Consider the following 25,639-nt stretch of genomic DNA (forward strand, 5'->3'; position numbering starts at 1 on the left):
TTCACATTGCTAGCCATTCCTGGCAACAGGCAAACCCAAGCACAATGGTTGTAATCCCAGGCATCATGCAGATCATGGCACAATGATGGTAATACCTTGCCACATGTTGACGCTGGTACAATGGTAGTAACATCTGGCAACACAGTGGCCCTGGCACAATGGTGATAATCTTCGGTAAAATACAGGCTATGACACTATGGCCATAACCTCTAGGAACATACTGGCCCTGGCGCAATGGTGGTCATTTCTGGCACATGCTGGCCCAGGGACATTGGTGGTCATTTCTAGCAACAAGATGGTCCTGGCACAATGGTGGTAAACTCTGGCAGTTGCTCACCATTGCGCAATGGGGGTAATCCGTGGTATCCTGTGTGCCCATATAGAAAATTGGTGCCAAGGGCAAATGTAAATCATTTTAAATGTATTAAAATTCAGACAGGCTCCAAGAAGATGAAACACAAAAGTAAACATATGTACATGCTTAGGCATCCTCTCCAAAATGCGGCATAAATATCTTCACCATTGCCCAGTTTTTGGGCGAGGATTCAACAAGACTAAACCTATTACATTTATAAATGCTTGTTTTAAATAGATTACTTCGTGAAAATATAAATTAACAGGCAAACACAGTAGTAGTTCAGGTTTCACCCCATAGCTGCAGCCCAGTAGCCCTTCCTATTATTTTTAATGGTTCTTTACCAGCGGCCCTCAAGGAAAGGCAGATTGTTCAACCTTTTTAATTAATCCATTTTATATATTGTTGGAACTTATACTACTCACAGTGCAAACCAATTCAAGTGTAAACATTGCAGAACAAAATGCAAAGGGGATTAGAGACAAGAGAGAACTGCACAAGGAGAAGGGTAGAAAGTAGTCTGAATGGACAGCGGGGTGGGCTCCAAAGCAAATAGTCGTGATCAGCAAAGCATCCATTAAATTTGTTCCACAATTCTAGAAACTGAGGTGAAAAAGAACATTTTCTCAGCACGACAGAGCATTTTGAAGGGCTTAGAAGAATCATTTTTTGTAGGGGTAAAATTAGGATTGATTCCAAATATCCACTTGAGGTTATACAGAGACCACTGATATGGCTTCTACTCCGCACCAGTATCAGATCTTAAATCATTGTGAGGATCATACAATGCAAAACTACCTAGACATCCATCACTATGGCCTTAGAAAAACACTAAGCAAAATCACAATCACAAACAATCATGCCTTACTAATTTATGGTAAAATGTGCTTACTCAGAATTTGATGGGAGACACTAAAACATCTCTTTAAATGTACCTACCGGACATATATTTGGCTTGTGCCATGAAAAATAGAGGTTCCATCATAGCAGGAGCTACAGTCACAACTGGATTTAAGATAGCAATCGCCTGTTTCAGCAGTGGAGACACAGGTTGGCCTGGAGACTTGGGCTGCCAAAAATATTAATTATAAAATCAGCTTATGAACTAAACATGTGAACTGATAAAGAATATTGCTCATATGTAAACCAAACATGACACAGTGGCAGATACCTCTAAATTTAACCTCAGGGAAAAATAGCAATTTAAAAATATTTCCTACCTGTTTGGGGCAGAAGATTAGGTATTCTTTCACGACATCAACAAGGAAGCTGGGGTTGAGTTTTTCAAAGTACTCCACACTCAGTGGAATTCCACGAAGGGATGCAAAATGAAGTTCGACAGCATCTTTGAGAAGAGCAATTACAACTTTCTCGTCCTTCTCTTTTTTTGTTGCTAGTACAGCCTCAATGTAAGACAGATCCTAAAAATAAAAAAAAATAAACCTCAGTGAATCAAATTGTGAGGCGCGAAACTGAACACAGGAAAGCGCTATATTTTACCTCATGTAATGTGGACTGTTCCTTTAATGTCATGTGAGAAGATCATCAAATCAGAGTCAACAGAAAGAAGAAAGTTGTTACAATGTACAGTGTGTGTGTGTTTATATATATATATATATATATATATATATATATATATATATATATATATATATATATATATATATATATAGATATATATATATATATATATATATATATATATATCTATATATATATATATATATATATATATTCAAAATAAGAAATCCATTCACTTTTTGTAAGGAAATCATCCGGCACTCGCACGCAGGTATCGTCAGTTTCAGGCTTTCTTTATTTAAATTACATTCATCGACGCGTTTCGGGAGTCAAGTTCCCTTGATCACGATGTTTGTATCGCCATTCAACACTTCTATTATTACACAAGCAGGGCAGTGAACAGTGTAAAAGGACAAATAAAATCCGATCCAGTAGTCTACTAATCTGGCGGCCATTTTAACACTTGCAATTAAATGGAACCTGAGTACAGCAACAATTCAAAAGTACTACATGTTTAGCGCAAACGCCAATACAAAATTAAGAAATCTAAAAATCCCATTGTTATGTTTTGCATAGTTTTAAAACAGTGGATAAAAACATTATTTCGATAACATGCAAGTGCACGAGCAACATCTTTTTAAATCGTCTGTACGATTACAGGTTTCACAATTATCTGGGCAAGTGCCCCTAAACGACAGAAACCTTAAAAAAAAAATGTATAGGGTTATTTTCAATTTCCTATCTCATGCTGTACAATCCTTGTTCCTAATTGATTGCTTTCTTTTGACCTTAGACAACTGGTTCAATAATTCATCTTGGTTCATCACGTGGCTATACCATACTGTTCTAATTGGAAAGGGAAAACATTTCCTGGTAATGCGATTTCAATCAAAATAACCTTATTATTTCATCATAAAGTGCAAGTGCTTATTTGTAAACAATAATACTCTCTTACTGTAAACAACTACTCTATAGAATGCACATAATTCTAAAAAGAGAATAAAGTGCCAGTGCTTGAATATGTTACATTTTCAAAAGTGCTAATGCTTAGACTCCAACAATAGTACTTTGTACTATCAATGTAAACAATCCACTCCTATTGCACATAACATATTTTCTAAAGTGTCAGTGCATAAAATAGTTAAAAAAAGCATTACTCATTTCATTCCATTTTTTTCAATCCCACATCAATTTTACACAACATACTACCACTTATGTATTAAAAGAAGGGAAGCAGAAATTTTCTTTAAAAATAAAAAACTCTTTCACTCTGTCACTTAAAAGTATTAACAAATCGTAATTTCGATATGCAGTTTCGGAATGCTCGAGGCTGTTCTATCATTTCATTATGTATGTAAGCAATCAGGTTAAACATGTGTAAAGATCCTCATCTACATTCAAACCCTGTGGTTCTTTGCAATTGAATTCTAAAATAAAATAGGTCTCCAATTTTCTGAGTTCACCTTTCCTGTCACCCCCTCTCTTTTTCTTTGGGACCTCTGCAATACATGAATACTGGAGGCCTGCGGGGTTACTTTGGTGGTGTAATTCAAAGTGCCGCGCTACAGGGTAGGATCTATCCTGATTGACAATTGCACGTCTGTGCTGAAGGATTCGCTGGTGCACTGGTAGAATAGTGCTACCAATATAAGTCTTAGGACATGGGCATTGTAGTAAATATACTACATATTCACTCTTACAATTGATGGCACTCCTGATTTTAATTGTCTTATTAAAAGAGGTTTTAAAATCTGTGCGATTCATTCCATGTTGGCAAGCTTTGCACTTAAAACATATTTTAAAACCAGGTTTCAGTTTCAGCCAGTCGGTGTTACTTCTCTTTTTGTCTACGAACTCACTTTTTACAACTAGATCTTTTAAAGACTTAGATTTTCTGTACGTTATTTCGGGATTCTTTTTCACCTTTGGACCTAACACTGGATCATTCCTTATTAGATACCAGTGTTTTCTAAGGATTGATCTTATTTCTTTGTGCTTGGTATTAAAGTTCGTTATGAATCTCTAAGTAACTTGATCTTTCTGCATTTTATCTAAATTTTTCAGTTTCTGAGTTCTAGATGGTTCAAAAAGTATATTCTGACTTATCAACCTTCTAGCCTTGTTGGATGCACCTTTGAGGACCGTTTCCTTGTATCCTCTTTGAATAAACCTTTGGGTCATTTCAGTCTCTATTATGTCATATTGCTCATCACTGCTGCAAGTGCGTCTCGCTCTATAATATTCCCCAAACGGAATACTTTTATAAGAGCTGTTGGATGGGCGCTTTCAGCATACAGGATTGAGTTCCCAGCAGTTGTCTTACGGAACACAGTAGTTTCCAATTTATTATTTATGGGAGTGATCCTGATATCGAGGAAATCTATTGTTGTTTTACTTGAATTCCCCACGAATTCCAGATTTAGAGAATTCTGGTTCAACTCCTCAATAAAAAGATCGATTGATGTCTCCGTGCCCTGCCACAGCACGAAGACATCATCGATATACCTAACCCATAACCCTAACCCTGTGATTACATCCATTATCCCAAGGGACCCTTCATTAGCTGCCCCTCCTGCAAACCAACGCAGCTTACGCTACCCGCGAGACCCAGCAAGCCTGTCACCCTTAACCTTGCCTCTCTGAACTGCCGCTCTCTTCCCAAACACGCGACTCAGATTGCCGACCTCATAGAGGACCATGAAATCGATATATTTTTCCTCACGGAAACGTGGCTCGGCCCTCATTCTCAATCTGACATGGTCTTAGCAACCCCACAGGGCTATTGTATTCAGTCCTTACCCCGTCCTCTAGGTAGGGGAGGAGGGATAGCCATTATTCATCGAGAACACCTCCTCTTCAAAACCTACGACGCCCAGGTTACCGACGCAGAAAGCCTGCATTTCTCCGTAACTCTCAACCCAACCACCTCCCTTACAGGACTCCTCATTTATCGCCCTCCCGGCACTCCGGGCCCCTTCATCTGCTCGCTACTGGACCTAATCACAACCCAAGCCCACGTCTTCTCTAACTACATGATAGTTGGAGACCTGAATATACACCTTGAAGACCCGGTCAACTCGGTAGCCCTTGATTTGATTCAAGATCTAGCGGCTCTTGACATCCGGTTACTAAACTCCGGAGCCACCCACACCAAGGGCCACCTCTTAGACCCTGTACTTACAAACTTGCCTTCAATGTCAGCCAAAGAGGCCTTGCCCCTCCCCTGGACAGACCACTTTATGGTCTCCTTCCAATTACCTGTAACCTCCAAGAAAAACCGCTCACCCCCCACTTTTAGCAAGGATAGGACCTGGCCCAGACTCTCTACGGACGAATGGACTCAGACCCTGGAAAAAAACATCCCTGCCCAGGCAGAAGACCCTAATACCGCAGACAAAAGGTTCAGAGAGTGGATTACCACCTCCCTAGACCTTATACTCCCACTCAGAAATAGGGAAAATAAAATCGGCAAACGTGGCTCAGCTCCATGGTATTCCACAGAGCTAAGAGCACTCCGTAAAAACTGCAAAAAGGCCGAACGTCTATGGAGAAAGACCTGGCAAAATGCCAACAAAGAAGACTACCAGGCTGCGGTCAAAATTTACAAAGAGGCTATCAAATCAGCCAAAGCTTCCTACTATACCACACGCATACAAGAAGCATCTAATTCAGCTCGAGAATCTTTTTTAATCGTCAAAGAGCTGACCAAGGTCCCCACCATCCCCTCCTCTAACACACCCATAGTCGACAGAAGCAACGAACTAGCCACTTTTTTCAATGAAAAAATCACCCGTATCTTGGCTTCCCTCCCTTCCCCTAGCCTTCCCAGCCTTACGGAAAGCAGTCCTGTCCCCAAATTGTCTGAAAGCAGCTGTCGTCCTTCGCTTAAGACTTTTCGACCTGTCACCCCCGCAGAGGTTGAGCGAACCCTGGTAAAAATGAAAAGTGGATCGCCCCTGGACCCAGCCCCTATCAGGTTCCTTAAGACAGTAGCCCCAGTAATAGTTCCCACCATTACGGACCTCATCAACTGTTCGTTTTTACATGGCATCGTCCCCGACAGCTGGAAGAGTGCGGTGGTCAAAGCACTCATAAAAAAACCCCAGCTGGATCCAGCAGACTTGACCAACTATAGGCCAATATCCCTACTCCCTGGCATTAGTAAAGTTACCGAGAAATTGGTAAATATCCAATTATCTCAGTTCCTGGAGACGAACAAACTGCTCAGAAAATCCCAGACCGGATTTCGCCCAGGCCACGGAACGGACACCGCACTGCTTGCGGTGATTGAAGAGGCGAGGGGCTTATTAGATTCAGGAGGATCAGTGGCAATGATCCTCCTGGATCTAAGTGCAGCCTTTGATACGGTCAACCACCGTGTCCTCCTGAGCAGACTGGCGAAAGCAGGACTCACTGGGACAGCTATCGGATGGATTGAATCCTATCTTACAGGACGCACCTTTCAAGTCTGGGATGACAGTCACCATTCATCCACCCTCCCACTCACCAGCGGCGTGCCTCAGGGCTCTTCCTTGAGCCCCACGCTTTTTAATGTCTATATGGCCCCCCTCGAGGACGTGGTAACACCATTCAACATCAAAATGGTGAGTTACGCCGATGACACCCAACTGGTTGTCTCCCTGTCCCAGCTGATCGACCATCCGGAAAACCTGACTAACTGCCTCATTAACATCCACAATTGGATGAACGAATCATCTTTGAAATTGAATGGGGCAAAGACAGAGGTAATGTTACTCGGTAAGCAATGGACATCTATCCCTCCCACGATATGGCCCGATGTGTTCGGTGAAATCCCCCCCCCCAAATCTGAAATTAAAACACTCGGGGTGTGGCTAGAGCCACAACTCACGATGAAGACCCAGGCTACCAAAACCTCGGGCACATGTTTTGGGCTCATGCGTAAGACTCGTAAAATCCTGCCCCTACTCCCTCCTATGTCCAGAAAGCTTCTTATCCAGGGCCTAGTGCTGTCCCGCTTAGACTACAGCAACCTAGTCTATCTGGGTGCCCCCGAGGCTACCATCTCGAAACTCCAGCGGACACAGAACGCGGCAGCACGTATGATCACCAACACCCCCTCCAGAACATCTGCCAAGCCAGCCCTTAAAACCTTGCACTGGCTCCCGGTGCGCCAAAGGGTGCACTTTAAAGCAATGTGTATCACACACAAGCTCTACAATGGTTCCGGCCCAGCGATCCTTAGCAACATGATTACACCCTATACAGCAACCAGAGTGCTACGATCCCAAAATGAGAATCGAGTCCATATTCCCAGATTTAAAAAAGTCCGGACGGGAGGCCGCCAATTCTCCGTTCAGGCGGCCAGGGGCTGGAACGCACTCCCCCTGGCCCTCAGATTGGAATCCAATTTCCTTGCGTTCCGAAAAAAACTTAAGACCCACTTGTTTCCCAAGTAACACCCTTCGACTACCTCCGAACTCATTAGGTTCAAGTCACATAGCGCGGGGATACCCTTGGGTCACCAGGCGCTGTAGAAATCGCTAAATAAATAAAAATAAATAAAAAAATGTGTTCCGTCCAGTAATCAAGGGGACCCCCCCTGAGCACCTGTTCCTCCCACCAGCCGAGATGTAAATTGGTGTAACTGGGGGCAAAACAGGTGCCCATCGCGGTCCCCGCTCCTGGAGGTAAAGATCACTGCCAAAGAGAAAGATGTTTTTAGTTAGACACCACTCCATAATTTCTAGGATCATTCTATTCTGTGAAGCAAGGCGTACCGGTCTCCTGTTTAGGTAATGTATATATATTAAATGGGAGGAATATTCTTTCTTATTGAACAGATTCCCAAAGGTGGCATGCCTTGATCTTCTAAGCAAGTTACATAAGAATCTGGAGAAACCACCGGGGAGACCTATTGTGTCATCAATAGGATCTCTTTTGTAAAATACTTTCACATTTGTTGATTTTTTCTTAGGACCGTATGTTCAATCTCTTCCATCATACATACGTGACAGTAAGGACTTTCTATGTAAGACACAAGACAACCAGTGGGAGCCAGGTCTCCTTATGATTACTTTGGAAGTGAGCAACCTGTACAACAGTATTAGACATGCTGATGGTGTGCAGACTTGTAGACAAGTTTTGAAGTCTCGACCTTTAATATATCTTCCTCGTACTGAAATGTTGATGTTGACGATCAAGTTTTGTTTGGAAAACTTTTTTCAATAACGCAACTTACAGACAAGTACAAGGCACTGCAATGGGCACCTGTTTTGCTCCTAGTTATGCCAACCTCATGATGGGGTGGTGGGAGTAGCAGGTGTCCAGAAGTAACACAGACTTTGCAGCCCATGTAGTGTTATGGTCTCACTACATAGATGATTTAATCATTATTTGGAATGGACATCGGAACCAGGCACTTACATTCATTTTGGATCTGAGTATTAACATTTACAACCTTAGGTTTGAGGGTCACATCAGTGACAGCCAGGTGAAATTCCTGGATACCCAAATCTTGGTAGTTGGGAACAGACTAACATCTACACTACACCGCAAGAGTACAGCAGGTAATAGTATTCTGCATGCAGAAAGTAGCCATTCTAAAATGCTTATTAATAGCATCCCATGTGGGGAATTTCTAAGAGCACGTAGAAACTGCAGTTTGGAAGAAGGTTACAAGGAGGAATGTAAAGTTATGTGTCAATGTTTCCGGGAGAGAGGCTACAGGGAGTCTATTGTTAATATGGCTCTAGAAAGAGCTAAAAAGGTGGGCAGAGATGTAGCACTCACATCCAGTAATAAGTCAGATATTACACAAACCTCCACTTTGAGGTTTATTACTATGTATAATAACAAGGCAGTTGATATGAGAAGAAGCCTCAATAAACATTGGGCGACCCTTAGAACAGAGATAACATTAGTAGATATCTTGGTGGAAAGTCCTAAAATATCGTAGTGAAATATGTAACAGCAAACCTGCTACTAGTAACGTGAGAGGCTTTTTCACATGTGCTTCTTGTAAGCTTGTAAATACGGTAAAAATGTTAAGCAGGTATTTTCATCAATAACCAACACATATGGGTCAATTGATAAACATCTGGCCTGTATGTCAGACTATTGAGTCTATGTTCTCAAAAGAGAATACTGGAACACATGAGAGCTATCACATTTTGATGAGAAACATAAGAGTAATAGGAATCTTTGACGTTTTTTTGCGATTGACCGCATACAGAAAATTCCATATAGGGGGTACAGGGTGAGACAATTGCACCAGCTGGAATCTAGGTACATTTTAGAGTTGGATACAAAGATACCAAATGGTTTGAACTCCGACAAAGAACTGTCTATACATGTAGGAGATTTAAGTTGTATCGTCTTTGGTTGGGTAGCACCAGCTAGGGATGTGATATCTTGTTTAGTTTAAATTCTAGGGCAGTTGCCTTTTCTTTCCAAAAAAATGGTTACTCCTTTGCAGTGTTATGATATGACTTACAGGAAATGTTTTTTTATATAGTGTTGGAACTTCAATTAACTGTTTTCCGACTCCCATTCTAAACATTGGTTTTAACAGGTTTATATTTTTTGTCTGTTTTACATAGGACCTGCCGCCAGGCGGTTGAGAGTACACACAGAGAGCTTTATGTGCAATAAGTGTGGCTGACTATCTTCCTTTCCCATAATCTGAAAAGCTGCAGGAAAAGAGCACAATCAGTTTATGAGTAGGCCAATACAGTAATAATGATTATGCAGTATACTTACCCTAAGAGGAATTGACAAATGAGTGGTATTATGATTTATCCATGGTTATAATTATTGGCTCACTGGGGCAGAATTGTACATGTTGATGAATGTGAATTCTATGAGGTTGTTCTCTAAAAATAACATGCACAAGTTAATGTGTTTGCCCACTGAGGATGAATGACATATAATGGGTCAGTTTAATATAGGTATTCAACTTGGTATAACCATATGATATGTGTCAACATGGCGGCAGGGAGTGCAGTGGACGAGGGGGGCAGCGGGACATTAGGCTGACATGTCAGGTGTGAGGGAGGGAGTGCGCAGCGGTGGCCACGCCTGACACACCATTTAGTACATGGCACGGCAAGTGAGGAAGCATTAGCCAAGGTGGTATATGTGTCCTGTGCGTATGAGTGGGGCGGGGGGGTGGTTCGGGTGGATTGGGGGATCGAGAAGGGGGTGAGTTTTTGTAATGTACTTTGGTGACAGTGTCGCAGTTAGTTGTTCCTGTTACTGTTTTGTTGCATATAATCATTATCAGGACTGGGATGCACATGTACGGCCTGTTCCCTCGTGCATGGAGGTGGGATGTATTGAATCTTAATCACCATTTAAGGACACACCTGGGGGCTCATTATTCTCCTGCGGACTAATTGCATGTATTGCTACGGCGCCCCTAGTCGTGATATGTTGTCGGTGCACTTCTACCCAGGAACGGCCGCTAAGATGAAATGTGTGAAATGGAATACCTAATGTAATGTTCATCTTTATAAATCATAATAAAAAAAAGATTTGACAAAAAAATGATATGTGTCAACATTATGTCAGGGTTAAGTTGTCATTATGACAATCCCCTCTCTCGCCTCTTCCCGTTTAAAAAAAAAAACATTTATTTGTGTTGCTTTACCCATGCCTAGTGAGTAATTCTGAACTCGGAAAGAACTTCTTGACCAAGGAATAATTTATGTGTCACCAACAACTTTGCATCCTTGTATACAAAGGACCACCATAGGATTCAGATGGCCTTACATAGGATTTTCAGTAGTCCACTTGGTCTTTGAGGCAGATAACGGAGATCCATGCACAAAAATAAAATGTGAAGGTCTTCAAGTCTCTTTTTAATTGGTATAATGTTTGTCTATGCTTCCATCACAGTTTCCAATCTTTTTTTAGATTCTGTAATGCTCAATTCAAAAGAGTACATTTTAGTATGATGGGCAGTAACCCTTAGCTCCATGGCATGCAGCTTGTCGTGGGCTTTCAGTGGAGAAGCTATCAAAATCCTCTCAGGCCTTGTCAGGGCAGAGAGATATTTGTCTTTCTGCAGGCGGGAGGAAGCACGTAGCTGGCTAAACTGCTCCTTAGGGCCTAATTATGAGTTTTGCACCACCAAGCTCACAGTGGAGATGTAGTGGCAGTTGGGGACCCCTGCACCAGTGGTCCGACCGCTGTTATATAAAGAACGGCGTTCAAACCTCCATGGGAACGCCGCAAACGCCAGGCATCCGCGATCTATGTGGTTGGCAAGGCAGTCTTGAAGCCGCGGTATGCTTGGTGGTGCCACTGCAGCACTGCCAACCATATTAGGAATTTCCTTACCACCATAGTTCTAAAGGCGGTGAGGCCGCCATGAAAACTGTGGCAGTGAGGAAACAAATGAGTCCCTACAGGGCCCCCTTTTGCCTCAGGGCCAAGGGGTGCCTGCAGGAGGGCACATGTTGTGCCCCCCTGCATGCAGGCATCCCCTTTTCTGCATGGTATGGACCTTACAATCGCTGCGTGCAGGAAAGGGCTTTGGCGTTCCCATTGTGGTGGCTTTTTAACAGTACCCACCGTGGGAACGCTAAAGGACAACCCAGCCAGAACAGGATTACTTGTAATCTGGCGGGCGGCCAGTGGTGAGTTTGGCAGTCCTGGAGCAGGAGTGGCGGCCCGCCCCAGGACCTCCAACCCCGTAATCAGGCCCTGAGTCTCTTACTTGTATTCCTGTTGTGTGCCCCAAGGCCAGGCTGGATCCCCATTGCATTTTATTTATATTTACAAAGTCTCTATGTCGTCCCTGTTGCTGCGTTGCAGGCATTCAAATCATCGTTGGGAGCCACCAGATGCCTGAAAGCTAAAATAGAGAGGGAGCTGTCTATGCCCTTGAAGCAGGTGTGCCACATGTACAGCGCTTGTCAATTCACTGAGTCTCAGGGGTAGTCACCTCATGCCCTGACCGCACCAACAGCTGTGTACCATTAGCCCTCGAGGGGGAAACTGCTCTCAGCCTCCAGCCCAGAGACTCCCTTTGCCGGCCTAGCAGCTGAGCTAACGTGCCTGCTTCTGCTCTTCCATTCGTTCCTCTCAAAGGAGTAGGACTCATACGCTGCATCTGCAGTGGATGGTTGTCACAGTCTTTCCTCTGAACATCAGGAAGGGGGAATTTACATCTCAGGACATGCATAGACCCACACGATCCAACATCCAATGGCTCTCCACTGCGGCACAAGCGACTTGAGCAAAAAGTGAGAAGCACAGAGGCATAAACTCAATTCTAGGGCAGTCGAGGAAGTATGAAAGCTGAAGGCGCACACAGATTTGAGAGATGCTGCCATCCTAGAGTCCATGTAGCCAGGTCACCACCAGCCCTGCCACTTATAAAAACTCAAATCTTTGAGCTCTGAGGAGCTTACAAAGCTCAGGAATGTCAAACCACACGTCCAGGTCAAATGTGCCAAGAAACAATAAATCTTTCAAGTAGAGAATTTCATTATGATTTTCTAGATTATGTCTTCTCTGAATTGCAGAAGCAAAATGACATAGAGGCAACACCTCTGGATTCTCCCTTTGTGTGGGCAATAAAGGTAATCTCATCATTCTGTTTTTCTGTGCTCTCTTGACAACATTTGATGTGGTCTGTCTTCATAGTCTACTGTGTAGGGTCTAGAAAGAATAGGGTGACTCCAAAATAGTTCTATATTGAATGGTCCCAAAAATAATTAAACACATGGACAGTAGTACAGGAACGCCCCAGATGGATTTAGCTACAAATAAGACTAAGATTGCAAAAGGAACACCTTGTCTTGCCCTCTGGTATAATTTTTTCATTAAACATTTTACTGCACAAGGAACACCTTGTGTTGCCCTCTGGTATCATTATTTTATTAAACATTTTACAGACCTCTTTCTGTACGCGGGGAAAAAAACTGTGATGGCGCTGACGCTGAAGATCACATTATATGAAAGGGACAGGGTCAGACTGGCCTATGGTGCAAACAGGCAGTGCCCGGTGGACTGGTCTGAAAGGTCGGTGTGTGGGCTGGTTTTGTGGCTATTTAAGGGCCTGTTTATGGTCCCTGTTTTAACCGTTAATTTCCCTTAGTCTAAAAGAAAATTGCCTGCAGCATCCATGCGATCCGCCATTTCACGTGTCTTAACAAATTCAAATCTGTCCCAATCTGAAAACATGGGTCACGTCTTTTACCTGTCGAATTCATGAGAGGGGGAGACTTTTATTCTGGTGCCCGGTCCTACTGTCTGCCCCAGTCCAATCCTAGAAATGGAGCAGACAGCAGTCAGGACGAACAGCACACCGCACAGCCTTAAAAACGACTTTATCGGCAGTGTACAATACAATATGTAAGAAAATAAACCACAACATAAACTAACAAAGATAATAATAATCCAAATAATAAAGATAGTAATGTTAGTAACCCGCTTTTACATCGAGCTACATCTGAAGTTTCTGAGCACTGTAAATAACAAGTGTTACTATTACCAAATTTATCGGGATTAATTCATGAAACTGGAAAGATGGAAGGCTATGTCACCCTTGCCAAGATTCAAACTCAGCTCACTGCATATTTCATTGGCAAGGGTTGAACTTAATGAGCTATTCAGACAAAGATTTCTCCCTTCGATTCCAGATTTAAAAATGGTGTGTTTTCAAAAGATGGAGAGATACATTCAGGATTGAAGACAGGGCTTCAGTGAGGAAAAAACTGGGAGTTCTCTAAACAGGGTGCGGTAAACCGCTTAAAGGGGTGTGGCCTATCCAATTGGGGGTGTAGTATAAATCATAGCTAAAGCACATTGCCAAATCCAATATCTCTAGCATAGGCAGGAGCTATTGGCTTTGCCAATGCTTGTTTGTTATACCACCATGTGTTTTGGACTATGCTTGTGTGTACAGTGAGCTTGCTGCATACTTATTTTGGACTCCTTGGAAGACATCGTAGCAATCTGATTAGTAACCAGGTGAATTGTTGATAGGCGGGTCTGTCAAATGAAGTGTAGTATACGTGTGAGGAATGTTTTGTTAATGTGATGTCCCACTTCCAGAATGTCCGCACATTCCACAATCCTGAGACTTCGGCGGCAGTGTAGTGCCATAAATACGCACCTGTGTAAGTGGACTTTTAACCAGCCCACTGATTGAAGGGGCAGAGTGGAAGGTTAAAACTGCGAGAATCGGATTTTCCTCAAAGCCGCTGCCTTAAGAGACTGATTTAGGGTTTGGTGGAAAACGTACTCCATCACAAACACAACAAAGCACCCTGCTCACCACACCACTGGAGTCAAGCTATCCTGGCTAATGACGGCTGATAGCCAGAAACCCGTCCTAGGATGCTTGATTCCGGTCCAGGGAAGACATGGCTTGGAAGTTCGGGCTGGACTGTTCACATGAGGCACAGGGTCAAGGCTGATTTGCATATGGCCATGTCTGAACTGGGGTGGTGTGGAGTGCAAAAAAACGATGGATTTAGGCCCAGATCTATGTACTGGGGTGAATGTATGACATTGTTCTGCATTCTGTCCATCAACTGTTGTTTTTGAATTGCTCAGCAAAGGCGGGACCCAGCCCACTGATTGAAGGGGCAGAGTAGAAGGTCAAAACTGCGAGAATGGGATTTTCTTCAAAGCCGCTGCTTTAAGAACCTGATTTAGGGTTTGGTGGAAAACGTACTCCATCACAAACACAACAAAGCACCCTGCTCACCAAACTCCCGGTAAGCCCGACTCATTTAGAGATGGGCAAAAACGAACTATTCTGACTGACTCTGTCATCAGAATACTTCCATCAAAAGATGCCACAACAGAGAAGATGTCGTCAGAGGAAGGACCTTATATCGTCTTCCCTATTTAAGGTGAACGTTGTAACGTTCATTTTTCCCGTCCTTCACCGTCTGTTTGTTTGGCGGTGACGGACAGAAAAATATTAATGGTCACCACAGCCTGGGAGCAAACTCCCATTCTATAAAACAAAAAATTTCAAACATTTGGGGGATGCCGTCAAAAAATGGTGCGCCTCAAAAAAACCTTTAGTGCATTGAAAGAAACCGCCATTGCTAAGGGCCTTATTCATGGTTTGGCTGACTGGATACTGTGCCATAGACGTGGTGGATGTCCCATTTGCGGTTTCACTAGTGACGGTTATCTCATCCGGCCTTATAATAGGCTGGATGAGATAACTGTCACGTTTTAACTGAGCATCCAGTCTGTCAAACTTTAAACAAGGCCCTAGGTCTTGTTGATGTAAGGTAACATGCATTATTTCTTTTTAATACCAGTCCTCAACCACCTCTTTCACATACTGAAGTCGAAATAAAACATACAGCCCGATTGCTTCTAGGCCTAGGTGACACGCCAAACTCCTCTAAAATCAGCTCAGCTTTCACTGTTCAAGAATCCCTAAACTATATGGAGGCGGGGCTGAGGGCTGTGGAAAGGGTAATTGATCAATAAAACTGCCCAGGAAGGTCGCAGAAGTTGAAAAGCAAAGTTCAGCAGATTGGCAGCACTGTATCCACATCTGTGGCTGACCTTAGATTTTCCAATAGACTGCTGAACCTCACGAAGGAATTCCAACTGCTGTTCGGCTTCGTCCAGCTGTCCTTCTAGGATCTGGCACCAGATGATACCTATAATAGAACGGAAGCCGGTAAGAGTGGAGGAAACATAAACAGAAAATCTAGATAAAGTGTATCTATAGGCAGCACAACTTTAAATTATTTAAACACCGTTTTTAGGTCTCACCTATTATATCCCGCAGGGATAAATAGACGTGATTATAGTAAGCGGAAAAGAAAAGTCTACCTAGCATGTGGATCGCGTACAGTTCATGTGAGCTATGCGCTTGCACAGAGCCAGCCACATCACACATTACCATTTGTCTGTGCCTCGGCATCAGACTTCAAAGGCTGCCGCTCCCCCGCCCCCCGCGTGCACATTGCACACCACAATTTGTCTGAGCCTTGGCATCAGACTTTAAAGGAATGCGCTCCCGCTCGATCCCCACCCCCCCCACCCCCCCCCCCCCCCCCACCCCGCCACAGCAATGCCGAGAACTTGGAGTTTTTTGCATCCATTTCATGGGGAAGCCGTATTTTGTTTGGCGTTCTCTGCACATTTCTCGTTTTTTTTTCTGGACGAAAGAGAAAGCCTACCGTGCTTGTTTACAGTAGCCTTGCTCCTCAAATGCTGTTGCTGTGTTGCCATCTCTCTAGGGACACTCAGCTTGAAAACACTCGACTTGTTAGCTGCAATGCTACATCCACTATGCTTTGCCTCTAGACACATTGTTCCCTCGCAGATTGTGCTGACTCTGCCCCTCCTGATTCTGAAACTGCCCAACGCAGTCATGACGCAGTCTCTTCTCTCTGTCTTATGATGTCTGCCCTGCCACTAGTTACTTCGGATCCTCACACCTCCTCACCCTCACACACCCTCACAACCTCTCACCCTCACACAACCTCACTCACCCTCACACCCCCACACAGCCTCACCCTCATACCCCCTCACCCTCACACCCCATCACCCTCACACACCCTCATCCTCACCCTCACACCCCTCACCCTCACACACCCTCACACACCTCCTCACCCCCACACCCCCTCACTCTCACACCCCATCACCCTCACACACCCTCATCCTCACCCACACACCCTCATCCTCACCCTCACACCCACCCCCTCACCCTCACACCCCCTCACACACCCTCACCCTCACAGACCCTCTCACCCTCACACACCCTCTCACCCTCACACACCCCTTCACCCTCACACCCCCTCACCCTCACACACCCCCTCACACCCCCACATCCCCTCACCCTCACACAGCCCTTCACACCCCCTCCCTCTCACACCGTCACACCCTCACACACCCTCACCCTCACACACCGTCTCACCCTCACACACCCTCTCACACCCTCACACACCCTCTCACCCTCACACCCCCTCACCCTCACACCCCCTCACCCTCACACCCACACACCCTCACCCTCACACACTCTCACACACCCTCTCACCCTCACACACCCTCTCACCCTCACACCCCACACCCTCCCACCCCCTCACCCTCACACCCCCTCACCCTCACACCCTCACACACCCTCACACACCCTCACCCTCACACCCCCTCATCCTCACACCCCCACAACCCCACACCCTCACACCTCTCACCTCCACACACCCTCACCCTCACACCCCCTCACCCCCTCACACCCCCTCACCCTCACACACCCTCACACACCCTCACCCTCACTCACCCTCACACACCCTCACTCACCCTCACACACCCTCATTCACCCTCACACACCCTCACCCTCACACACCCTCACCCTCACACACCCTCACCCTCACACCCCCTCACCCTCACACCCTCACACACCCTCACTCACCCTCACACACCCTCACACCACCTCACAACATAACATAGCATAGCATAACAAAACATAGCATAGCATAACAAAGCATAGCATAGCAAAACACAAACAAAACATAGCATAACAAAACAAAGCATATGATAGCAAAACAAAACATAGCATAGCATAACAAAACATAGCATAACATAACACAACATAGCATAACAAAACACAACACATAGCATAACAAAACATAGCAAAACACAACAAAACATAGCATAGCTTAACAAAACATAGCATAGCAAAACAAAACATATAATAGCATAGCAAAACATAGCATACCAAACACAACAAAACATAGCATAGCAAAACAAAGCATAGCATAATAAAACACAACAAAACATAGCATAGCATAAGAAAACATAGCACAGCATAACAAAGCATAGCATAGCAAAACATAGCATAGCATAACAAAACATAGCATAGCAAAACAAAGCATAGCATAATAAAACACAACAAAACATAGCATAGCATAACAAAACATAGCACAGTATAACAAAGCATAGCATAGCAAAACATAGCATAGCATAACAAAACATAGCATAACATAACAAAACACAGCATAGCATAACATAACAAATCAAAGCATAGGATATCAAAACATAGCATAGCATAACAAAACAAAACATAGGATAGCAAAACAAAACATAGCATAGCATACAGCATCACTCCGGGGCACCACAACATCACTATGTGCTACCACAGCATCACTGAACGCCACAGCATCACTCGTTCGCCATCACAACATCACTCAGCGCCACCACAGCATCAATCTGTGCAACCATTCAACAACACCTGATTCAAATATGTTCTCTCAATGTTTCAAGCTTTATTACAAATGTAACAAAAAGATGTTAATATTTCACTTCTGTTTTTGGATTTTCATCACAATAAAATACACTGAACATAATCTTCACAAAAGTTATTTACAAGACTTTAAGCTATTGCCATTATAAATTACAATAACTTATATTGAAGTATTAATTATTGGAAAAAAAATTAAAAGCCATTGTTATTTGTAATAGCAATACATGTAAGTCACGTAAATACAACACATATCGCATTACAAATGCTATAGGTATCATATTTGCGAAAGTTATTACTATTGGCATTGTAAATGACAAAGCTATGAATTTCAATTATTTTCAAAAACAAAACATAAATAAAAAAATTGTCATTTACAATACCAATACCTCAAACTTTCCTAATGCGAGACCTATTGCATTGCAAATGCTTGTTTCGTATGTAATTAGAAGTTGAAGCTATCAGTAGTTCGAGTCTGGCCAAAAAAAGAGACGGAGAGAGAGAGAGACAAAGAGAGAGGGGGGAGAGAGAGAGAGAAAACGGAAGCGTGGTAGAGTGTGGTACATTAGCACGAGTTCTACACAGTCCCTAGTCTGTCTTTCTGCTTAGCCTTTACTTTTAACATTATGCCATATTAAATTACAACACTCAAAATTAGCGGTCATTAGCCGGTCTATTAGTTCGAAGTGATTGCGGGTAATTCGTGTGCTTCAAAGCAAAAGGCACGTCTAAGCCCAATGTTTAAAGTGTGCCGGGGATTGGCGCTGGTGCCCATTTTTGGAGCCGATGTATATTTCGTATCATCACTGCCACAGAACAAAAGGGAGAAAAGGGAAAAAGAAAGGGGACGAGAAAGATGGGACCAAAAAGCTGCAAAGGGAGAAAGCAGGAAACAAAACTAACCTGCAAGAGCCAAATAGAATCAGGAATTCTAGGGTAGGGGCAAAAAGAATCAGGAATTGGAAACTTTGGGCTCCTGCATATATTTATTTATTTATCACAAATTATGGAGTGGAATAGACAACTGGTAAAGTAACACAAAGGCTGAAAATGGGGCCGGCTGACTGGTGCTAGTGAGATTCGTCTATAGAAGCGATCACTCAACGATTTCACAATTTTATAAATACTTAGCTAGTTAGACCAACATCTTAAATTGTGTTTGATTAAACCACACTACAGTAAAGCTTCATATCCAGTAAAACACATCCATCTATATGCGATCGGCTAAATAAAACAAATTATTGGCTTTTCACAAACAATACAAACCAAGGAGTCAAAACAGATAGTAAGACAGCAAATTAAATAATAATGTAGGAAAGGTAAATGCATCAGTGACAACTCCAATGGATCAAAGCAAAATTAGTACCAGATTTCAAACTAATACTAGCGAACCTTCATATACAACCACTCATTCCACAGGCTGTTATAACGATGACTTAAACGGTCAAGTAGTCATGTATTTTGAGGTATACTATCACTGTACTGCATGCCTTATATCGCATGGCAAAAACAATGTTTCCTCTACATCATAACATAAGTCTGGGGTAAATCGATGTGGATGCAAGTATAACTATATACTTATGTTGATTATATAGAGATTGGTGAAGCAATTTTATTGTAGATTGGTGTTGTAGGGTTCTGAGCATCCAGCGTCCCACTCATATTAGATCTACCCTACCCAAAGCTTCATAATCTTCCATTATCATAAAACTGCTACAACATTCCTACTCACCCTTTTCCATGCTTCACTTCCTGCCATAAAAAAATACTCTCCTATGAGTACATTTCTCTCCTTTCATCAAAACCACAAAAATATCTTGTCGTATTTTTACTTTGAATGGGCCACACATTTTGGTCAAGTCATTCCTGACCAGACTTTATTTTGACACAATATCCAGGTACTAAATCACTTTGATTCTTAGCTTTCTCTCATTGCAAATTCTCATCACTCCTGATTAATTCTTTCATCCAGACTGGATTTAGGTCTTCTACCCCTAATCAAGGCAAAAGTTGGCTCAATTGTAACTCCATTCTTAGTTGTGTAGTTCAAACATTTCTGTGCTCCCAAGTTATACTTTGTAGTCATCTTTAGGACCAGGAAGAATCAATTGAGGACCTCATAAGTATTCATCCAGTTCCCTTGGCCGTAATAGCATAATCAGGTGAAGGAGAATGCTTCTGATGTATCCCAAGAACCCAAACCTCACACAAGAAGATAGTTGGCTAGATCATTCTTGAAAACAAGTAATGTAACTATGCACAAGACCTCAATGACAATTGACTCCCAATCTGGTGAAAGTGCACAACTGCTTATGACACCCATATTGTTTAATATTATTACAGAATGGTCAAGAGGTTTTCTACAATTTCTAACGTCACCCAATTTCATGGTGGCCTTTGACAGGATCCGACACCAAAAAAAGGGGCATTGTCACAAGCTGGATTTCCTTATAGGGATTTAACTACAATATCTAAGGTGCCTTGCACAGATACGTATTGTCAAGGAGAGGTTAAGAATGGCACATATATATTACCTGTGTGTGCTTACCTTCAAAATATTGTAATAATGCGATGGGTAGGATTTTTTTTTATAGCACAAAATTTAAATAGCTGAATTACATCAGAGCCCTGTACAGGGTCAAAATCAAAGATAAAGGTAACAAGGTATTACAGGAGTTGCCGGATTCTGAGAGATTTTAGGAGGTGTCTCTTCAGCTCTCTCCTATATTCAAGCAGGTTGGAGCAGTTTTGGTGTTTAGTGAAAAGAGCTGCTGTCCAGTCATCTTGGATTTCTTGGCTATGTGTTCCTTGAGAATGAGGTTGGTGTCCAGGGTGAATACCATCTGTGTTGCTCCTGTTCTTAAAGCCCCTTACCTTAGGCAGGTAGTTACTGCGAAAATGGGGTAAATGCTGCTGGCCAAATGAATATTCAAGCTTGATAAATGTCTTCATTACCATAGTCGCAAAACCAACTGAATTGGGCCGACTATTAGGGCGTCATTATGAGTGTTAGACCAGTCAGCCTTTGGGCTGTCTTCCCCCCAAACGTTTTGCCTCACCTCTATTTTTGCTGGACTTCTTTTTGTTGGCCCTAGGACTCTGTGCACTTTACCACTGCTAACAAGTGCTAAAATGCTTGTGCTCACTTCCCTTAAACATGATCAAATGGCTTCTACACATTTGACATATTTAAATTAACTGTAAGTCCCTTGTAGAGTGTTATACCATATACCCAGGGCCTGTAAAATAAATTCTACCAGTGGGCCTGCTAAAAGAACAATTGATGGAAAGAATGCTGGACGTGGTCAAACATACATCCCAGTACAGAGATCTAGGCCTAAAACCATTTTTTTTGCTCCCCATGCCAATCCAGTTTAAACCCGGAAATATGCAAATCTTGGCCCTGCTCCCCATGGGAACAGTCCAGTCCACACTGCCAGAACAGATCCTCCCTCGGTCGGAAACAAGCATCCAGGGACCAGTTTCGGGGTATTACATCTCATCAGCCAGGCTAGCTTCACTCCGGTGGCATGAAGAGCGCGGGACCCACATCTGGGCAAACCCGTCCCACTCCGGTGACAAATGCAGAAAAAACAATTGATGAGCCATTGTTTTTTTGATACCTATGCCAATCCAGTTTATTACCTTGCGTGCTTGTGACGGAACCATTTCGTCACGAGCCGCGGTGGTGCTGTGCTGGTGACGGAATGGTTCCGTCACAGCCCGGCCGCCGCGCCTGCGCGGCGCTGATTACGCGCCTGCACTGAGCGTTTCATTGAGCGGGCGGGGCCGTGACGGAACCATTCCGTCACAAACACAGCGCCACCGCGGCTCGTGACGGAGTGGTTCCATCACGAGCATGGCGGCACCGTGCGGCCCCTCTACCCCCTAGCTCCGCGGCGGAATTACCGCCTCGGCCAAGGGGTTAAACACAGCAATATGCAAATCTTGGCCCTGCTCCCCATGGGGACAGTCCAACCCGAACTACCAGACCAGATCCTTCCTGGGCCAGAAACTAGCATCCTGGGACTGGTTTCTAGGTTCAACAAATGGTCTCTGTTACCAGATTCCTGAGAGCCTTGCTAGTTACTATGAACCATGCACAACGCTCAATGGGGTCGGTCATGGGAAATTCATATTAGGTAAAAAAGGAGAAAATGCTCCTTTTTTTAGATGTCCCCTCACTCACCAGGGTTGCCCCACGGTGACATGCTTCATCATTGGGGCCATCCCAGTCCTCTACGGGCTGGGGCGTGCTACGACTTGCGGGTTACGTAGGAGCACTTTTAAGGACTATGTGTGGTGCATGTGTAATTGTGGAGTGGACTATGTGATGTATCTAAAAATACCTGCCCAGTAGGTTTACAATAAACTTTATTCCTGCCTCTAGGTGGTAGTATTAACAAGCATTTACAATGCAATAGGTCTCGCAGCATTAAAGTTTGAGTTATTGGCATTGTGTATGACAATGCGTTGCATCAATTTTTTTTAAAACTTTGAATTGGTGTATAAATGAACACCTGGGCTTGGTGGTGCATAGCATGGCGAGAAGGGACAATATGATGTTACGTGGTGTGCTAATATAGCGTGCATAAGTCCTAAATCCGCCTTGGGGCGCTAAGTGACAACAATATGTGGAGGAAAGGAATGACAAGTTTTAGCTATTGGCATTGTAATTGTCCATGCTTTTTATTTAAAATTTAAAAACCAATACATAAATAAAAGGCATTGTCATTTACAATGGCAACAGCTCAAACTTGCATAAATGCGAGATCTATTGCATTGCAAATGCTTGTTTCGAGTTGGGTGAGCTGCATGTCTCATTAAGCGGGCCAGCCATTATTAGCATGTAAATAAAAAAAATAAAAAACAACGACCCGTTCTGCTTCCTTAACATATTTCCGACATTGGACAATGGGAACCACTTTTGTGGCTACGGCCTGCCTCCTTGACATCTGTCCTTCCGGCAAAAATGTCACTCGTGTGCTGAAAGACGCTGTTCAGATCTTCTGCGAGAGTGCGCAGGCATTTTCGTGTACTTATGTGCATCAAACAAAAAAGTCAGTATAAACTGACTTTTTTGTGGGTATTTACACGAAATGAATTTAAAAAAATGGGGGAAATCCTAAGGTGTCAATACCATCACGTTTTCAACATTTAAATATCACAACTGCATGCCACAAGTTTTAATCCCGACTGGGTTGAGTCAGACTTTCATCCTTCTGTGCTCGGTGAGCCTTTCATGGTGGCAAACAAACACCATAGGATAAACTGGAGGAGGCACAATATTGGGACTGCCGGGAATGGATAGAGGGGCGTCAAGAAATACAGAGATCACATTATTGCCAAAATAGTGGGTATCGGGGCGAGACAAGCAGCGCATGGAGTCGGACATGTGGGTCCATTGCTCCGGCGCTGGGCCGTATTTTCCCTGCTCCGGGGCGGCTATTGATGACAGGTTATCGCTGAAAGCTGCCAGCGACTGTAGGCCCTGTGGAGATAGGACAGCTTCAATTACTGTACACATGTTCAGAAGTGCATTTATTTATAAGTCGTTTTGTCGATTTTGGAATTATGCGGACTCTTCATTTTTGGTCAATAATCCAGATAAGTCATATGGAGAATTAAACCAATAAAAGTGAGAGCAATTTTAACCATTTGTGAGAGGAGGGGTAGGAGATTGATGACGTTTTTTGGAGGTTTTATTTCATGGGGGAAGGACGAGATAAATTCATAAGCTTTTTCTAAAATAATTTTCAGACTCATTAATTCTAAAGAGATTGAGATAATGATCTATATTATCTACATATTGAAGAATGAAAATCTTTTTGCCTCGTAACGAAGCTCCTAGAGGGTCAACATCAAGGCTGAGGAGCATGGATTGATTAATAAAAGAAATAGTACCCATTTTAATTAGAAAACATTGAATATTGTAATGCTATATATCCACAGTAGAAAAATAAAACACCTTTGCTGTTGGTAACAATGGTGCCTAGGAGGATTTTACTACCAGGCTGGTATAAACACATATTTGAAAAGACTATCTGGAATGACAGGAAATGTCATTATACATGTGTTAGTGCAGAGTGTGCTTAGTTAGGATCTAGTGAGAGATTAGGGTGTATAGTGTAGTAAAGCACGGGTGTGTTCAGGTAGGATAAAATGTTGGGTGGGCGAAAACAGATGTGTAAACAATGGTGGTGTGATTTGCAAATATAAGTGTGCGAAAGGCGATGATGAAGTGGAGCAGCTTTGGGGATGGCAAAGGAAAAATGTGGTCACACGGAAAAGAGGGAGTGGGGCAGGGTGGGGTGATACATGAAAGAGAGGAAAGTATTGTAAGGGAGAATATGTGCAGTGGCATTAGGCAGATGTGCGGTGGCAAGACCATTGAAGTGTGTGATGAAGGTGGAACTACTAGTGTGAAGGAAAGGATGCTATGTCAGGAAGACACAAACTCACAAAAAGGAAACACACACACTCACACGTACAGCGATTCCATATATTGGAATAAACGTGCAGTACATTTGTAGAATGAGACTGTCACAAAAAGGGCAGTACATCATGATTCAATTAGATCAAGTAAATAAAACTATATTCAAGTAAAGGAAGAATGAGTACTGCTTTCCTGGGGCAGACAAAGGAATATTCTAGTGTAAGTAGATAAATAGTTTGTGGCACTAGTTCCCCCGACAGAAGGCGAATACGCCTATTTAGCCAATAGCAAACATAATCAGTTGCTTATTTTTAATTATTTCGTAGCAAAAACATAAAGGGGCAACAATACCAGATACAAATACCTGCGATTGCTTAAAACAAAATATACACTTTACATTAGACACTTGTTTGCACTAAACGAAAAATGCTGCCATTTTGTGTCGACATTTAGGGATTGTCTTCGACACTGGAATGGAAAGTGCACCAAGCTCAGAGAAAAGAAAAGTCCCTTTATGTGAAAGGCGACATCAAGATGTGTAAAACGAACATAAAAGACATTAAATAAAGAAGGCACACATGCCATTGTGCCAACTGCCAAGCCTCTGGGTTTCTGCACGGAGTACAACTGAGAAGTGCACGGAGTACAACTGAGAAGAAAGCGAGACACAGAAAACCGACCAGAACTACCACCTGCGTCTCCAGGTGGCAAGGGTTGTTCTGGAAAAACGATGCAAAATGTGTTGCGAGCCCTTATTAGATTGCGAACAAGGTTATGGACAGTACGATTAAAGACGTTACGGATACAAGGAATTCCTACACCTCAAAACAATGTCAATAGGTTGCATTTTGAGCTGCATGAGCAAAGCTCTTCTGTGCACCAAGTTAGAATAGACTACTTTTGTTTAACGGATCATCTCCTTCTGGAAAATGATCAGACCAACTGACAAATCCACACATTAAACCCAAACACATGTCATACATCCATTTCAACTGGTATAACCTGGTGCTCCCAGAAAACAGCCTGCAGCAGAGCTGGTTAGATTTGGAGGAGTGAATCTGGTTCCAAAATGCCTGGTTCAACCTGCGTGCCGGGTCATGTAGCTAAAATAAAACAC

The 25,639-nt window shown here is 43.1% G+C and overlaps 1 protein-coding gene across 1 annotated transcript in view; it reads right to left on the reverse strand.

The window, feature by feature from the left end:
- The window catches only part of TTC21A (tetratricopeptide repeat domain 21A), a 427,059-nt gene that overhangs the window by 252,139 nt on the left and 149,281 nt on the right, over positions 1 to 25,639 (reverse strand). The window contains exons 10-12 of the mRNA XM_086941450.1: positions 15,404 to 15,501; positions 1,576 to 1,776; positions 1,295 to 1,424 (exon numbers count right to left, since the gene is read on the reverse strand). Coding sequence (XP_086797576.1) covers positions 1,295 to 1,424; positions 1,576 to 1,776; positions 15,404 to 15,501 — 429 coding nt within the window. The remainder of the gene's footprint in view (positions 1 to 1,294; positions 1,425 to 1,575; positions 1,777 to 15,403; positions 15,502 to 25,639) is intronic.

Source organism: Lissotriton vulgaris, chromosome 10, assembly GCF_964263255.1.
Source record: "Lissotriton vulgaris chromosome 10, aLisVul1.2, whole genome shotgun sequence".
NCBI lineage: Eukaryota > Metazoa > Chordata > Amphibia > Caudata > Salamandridae > Lissotriton > Lissotriton vulgaris.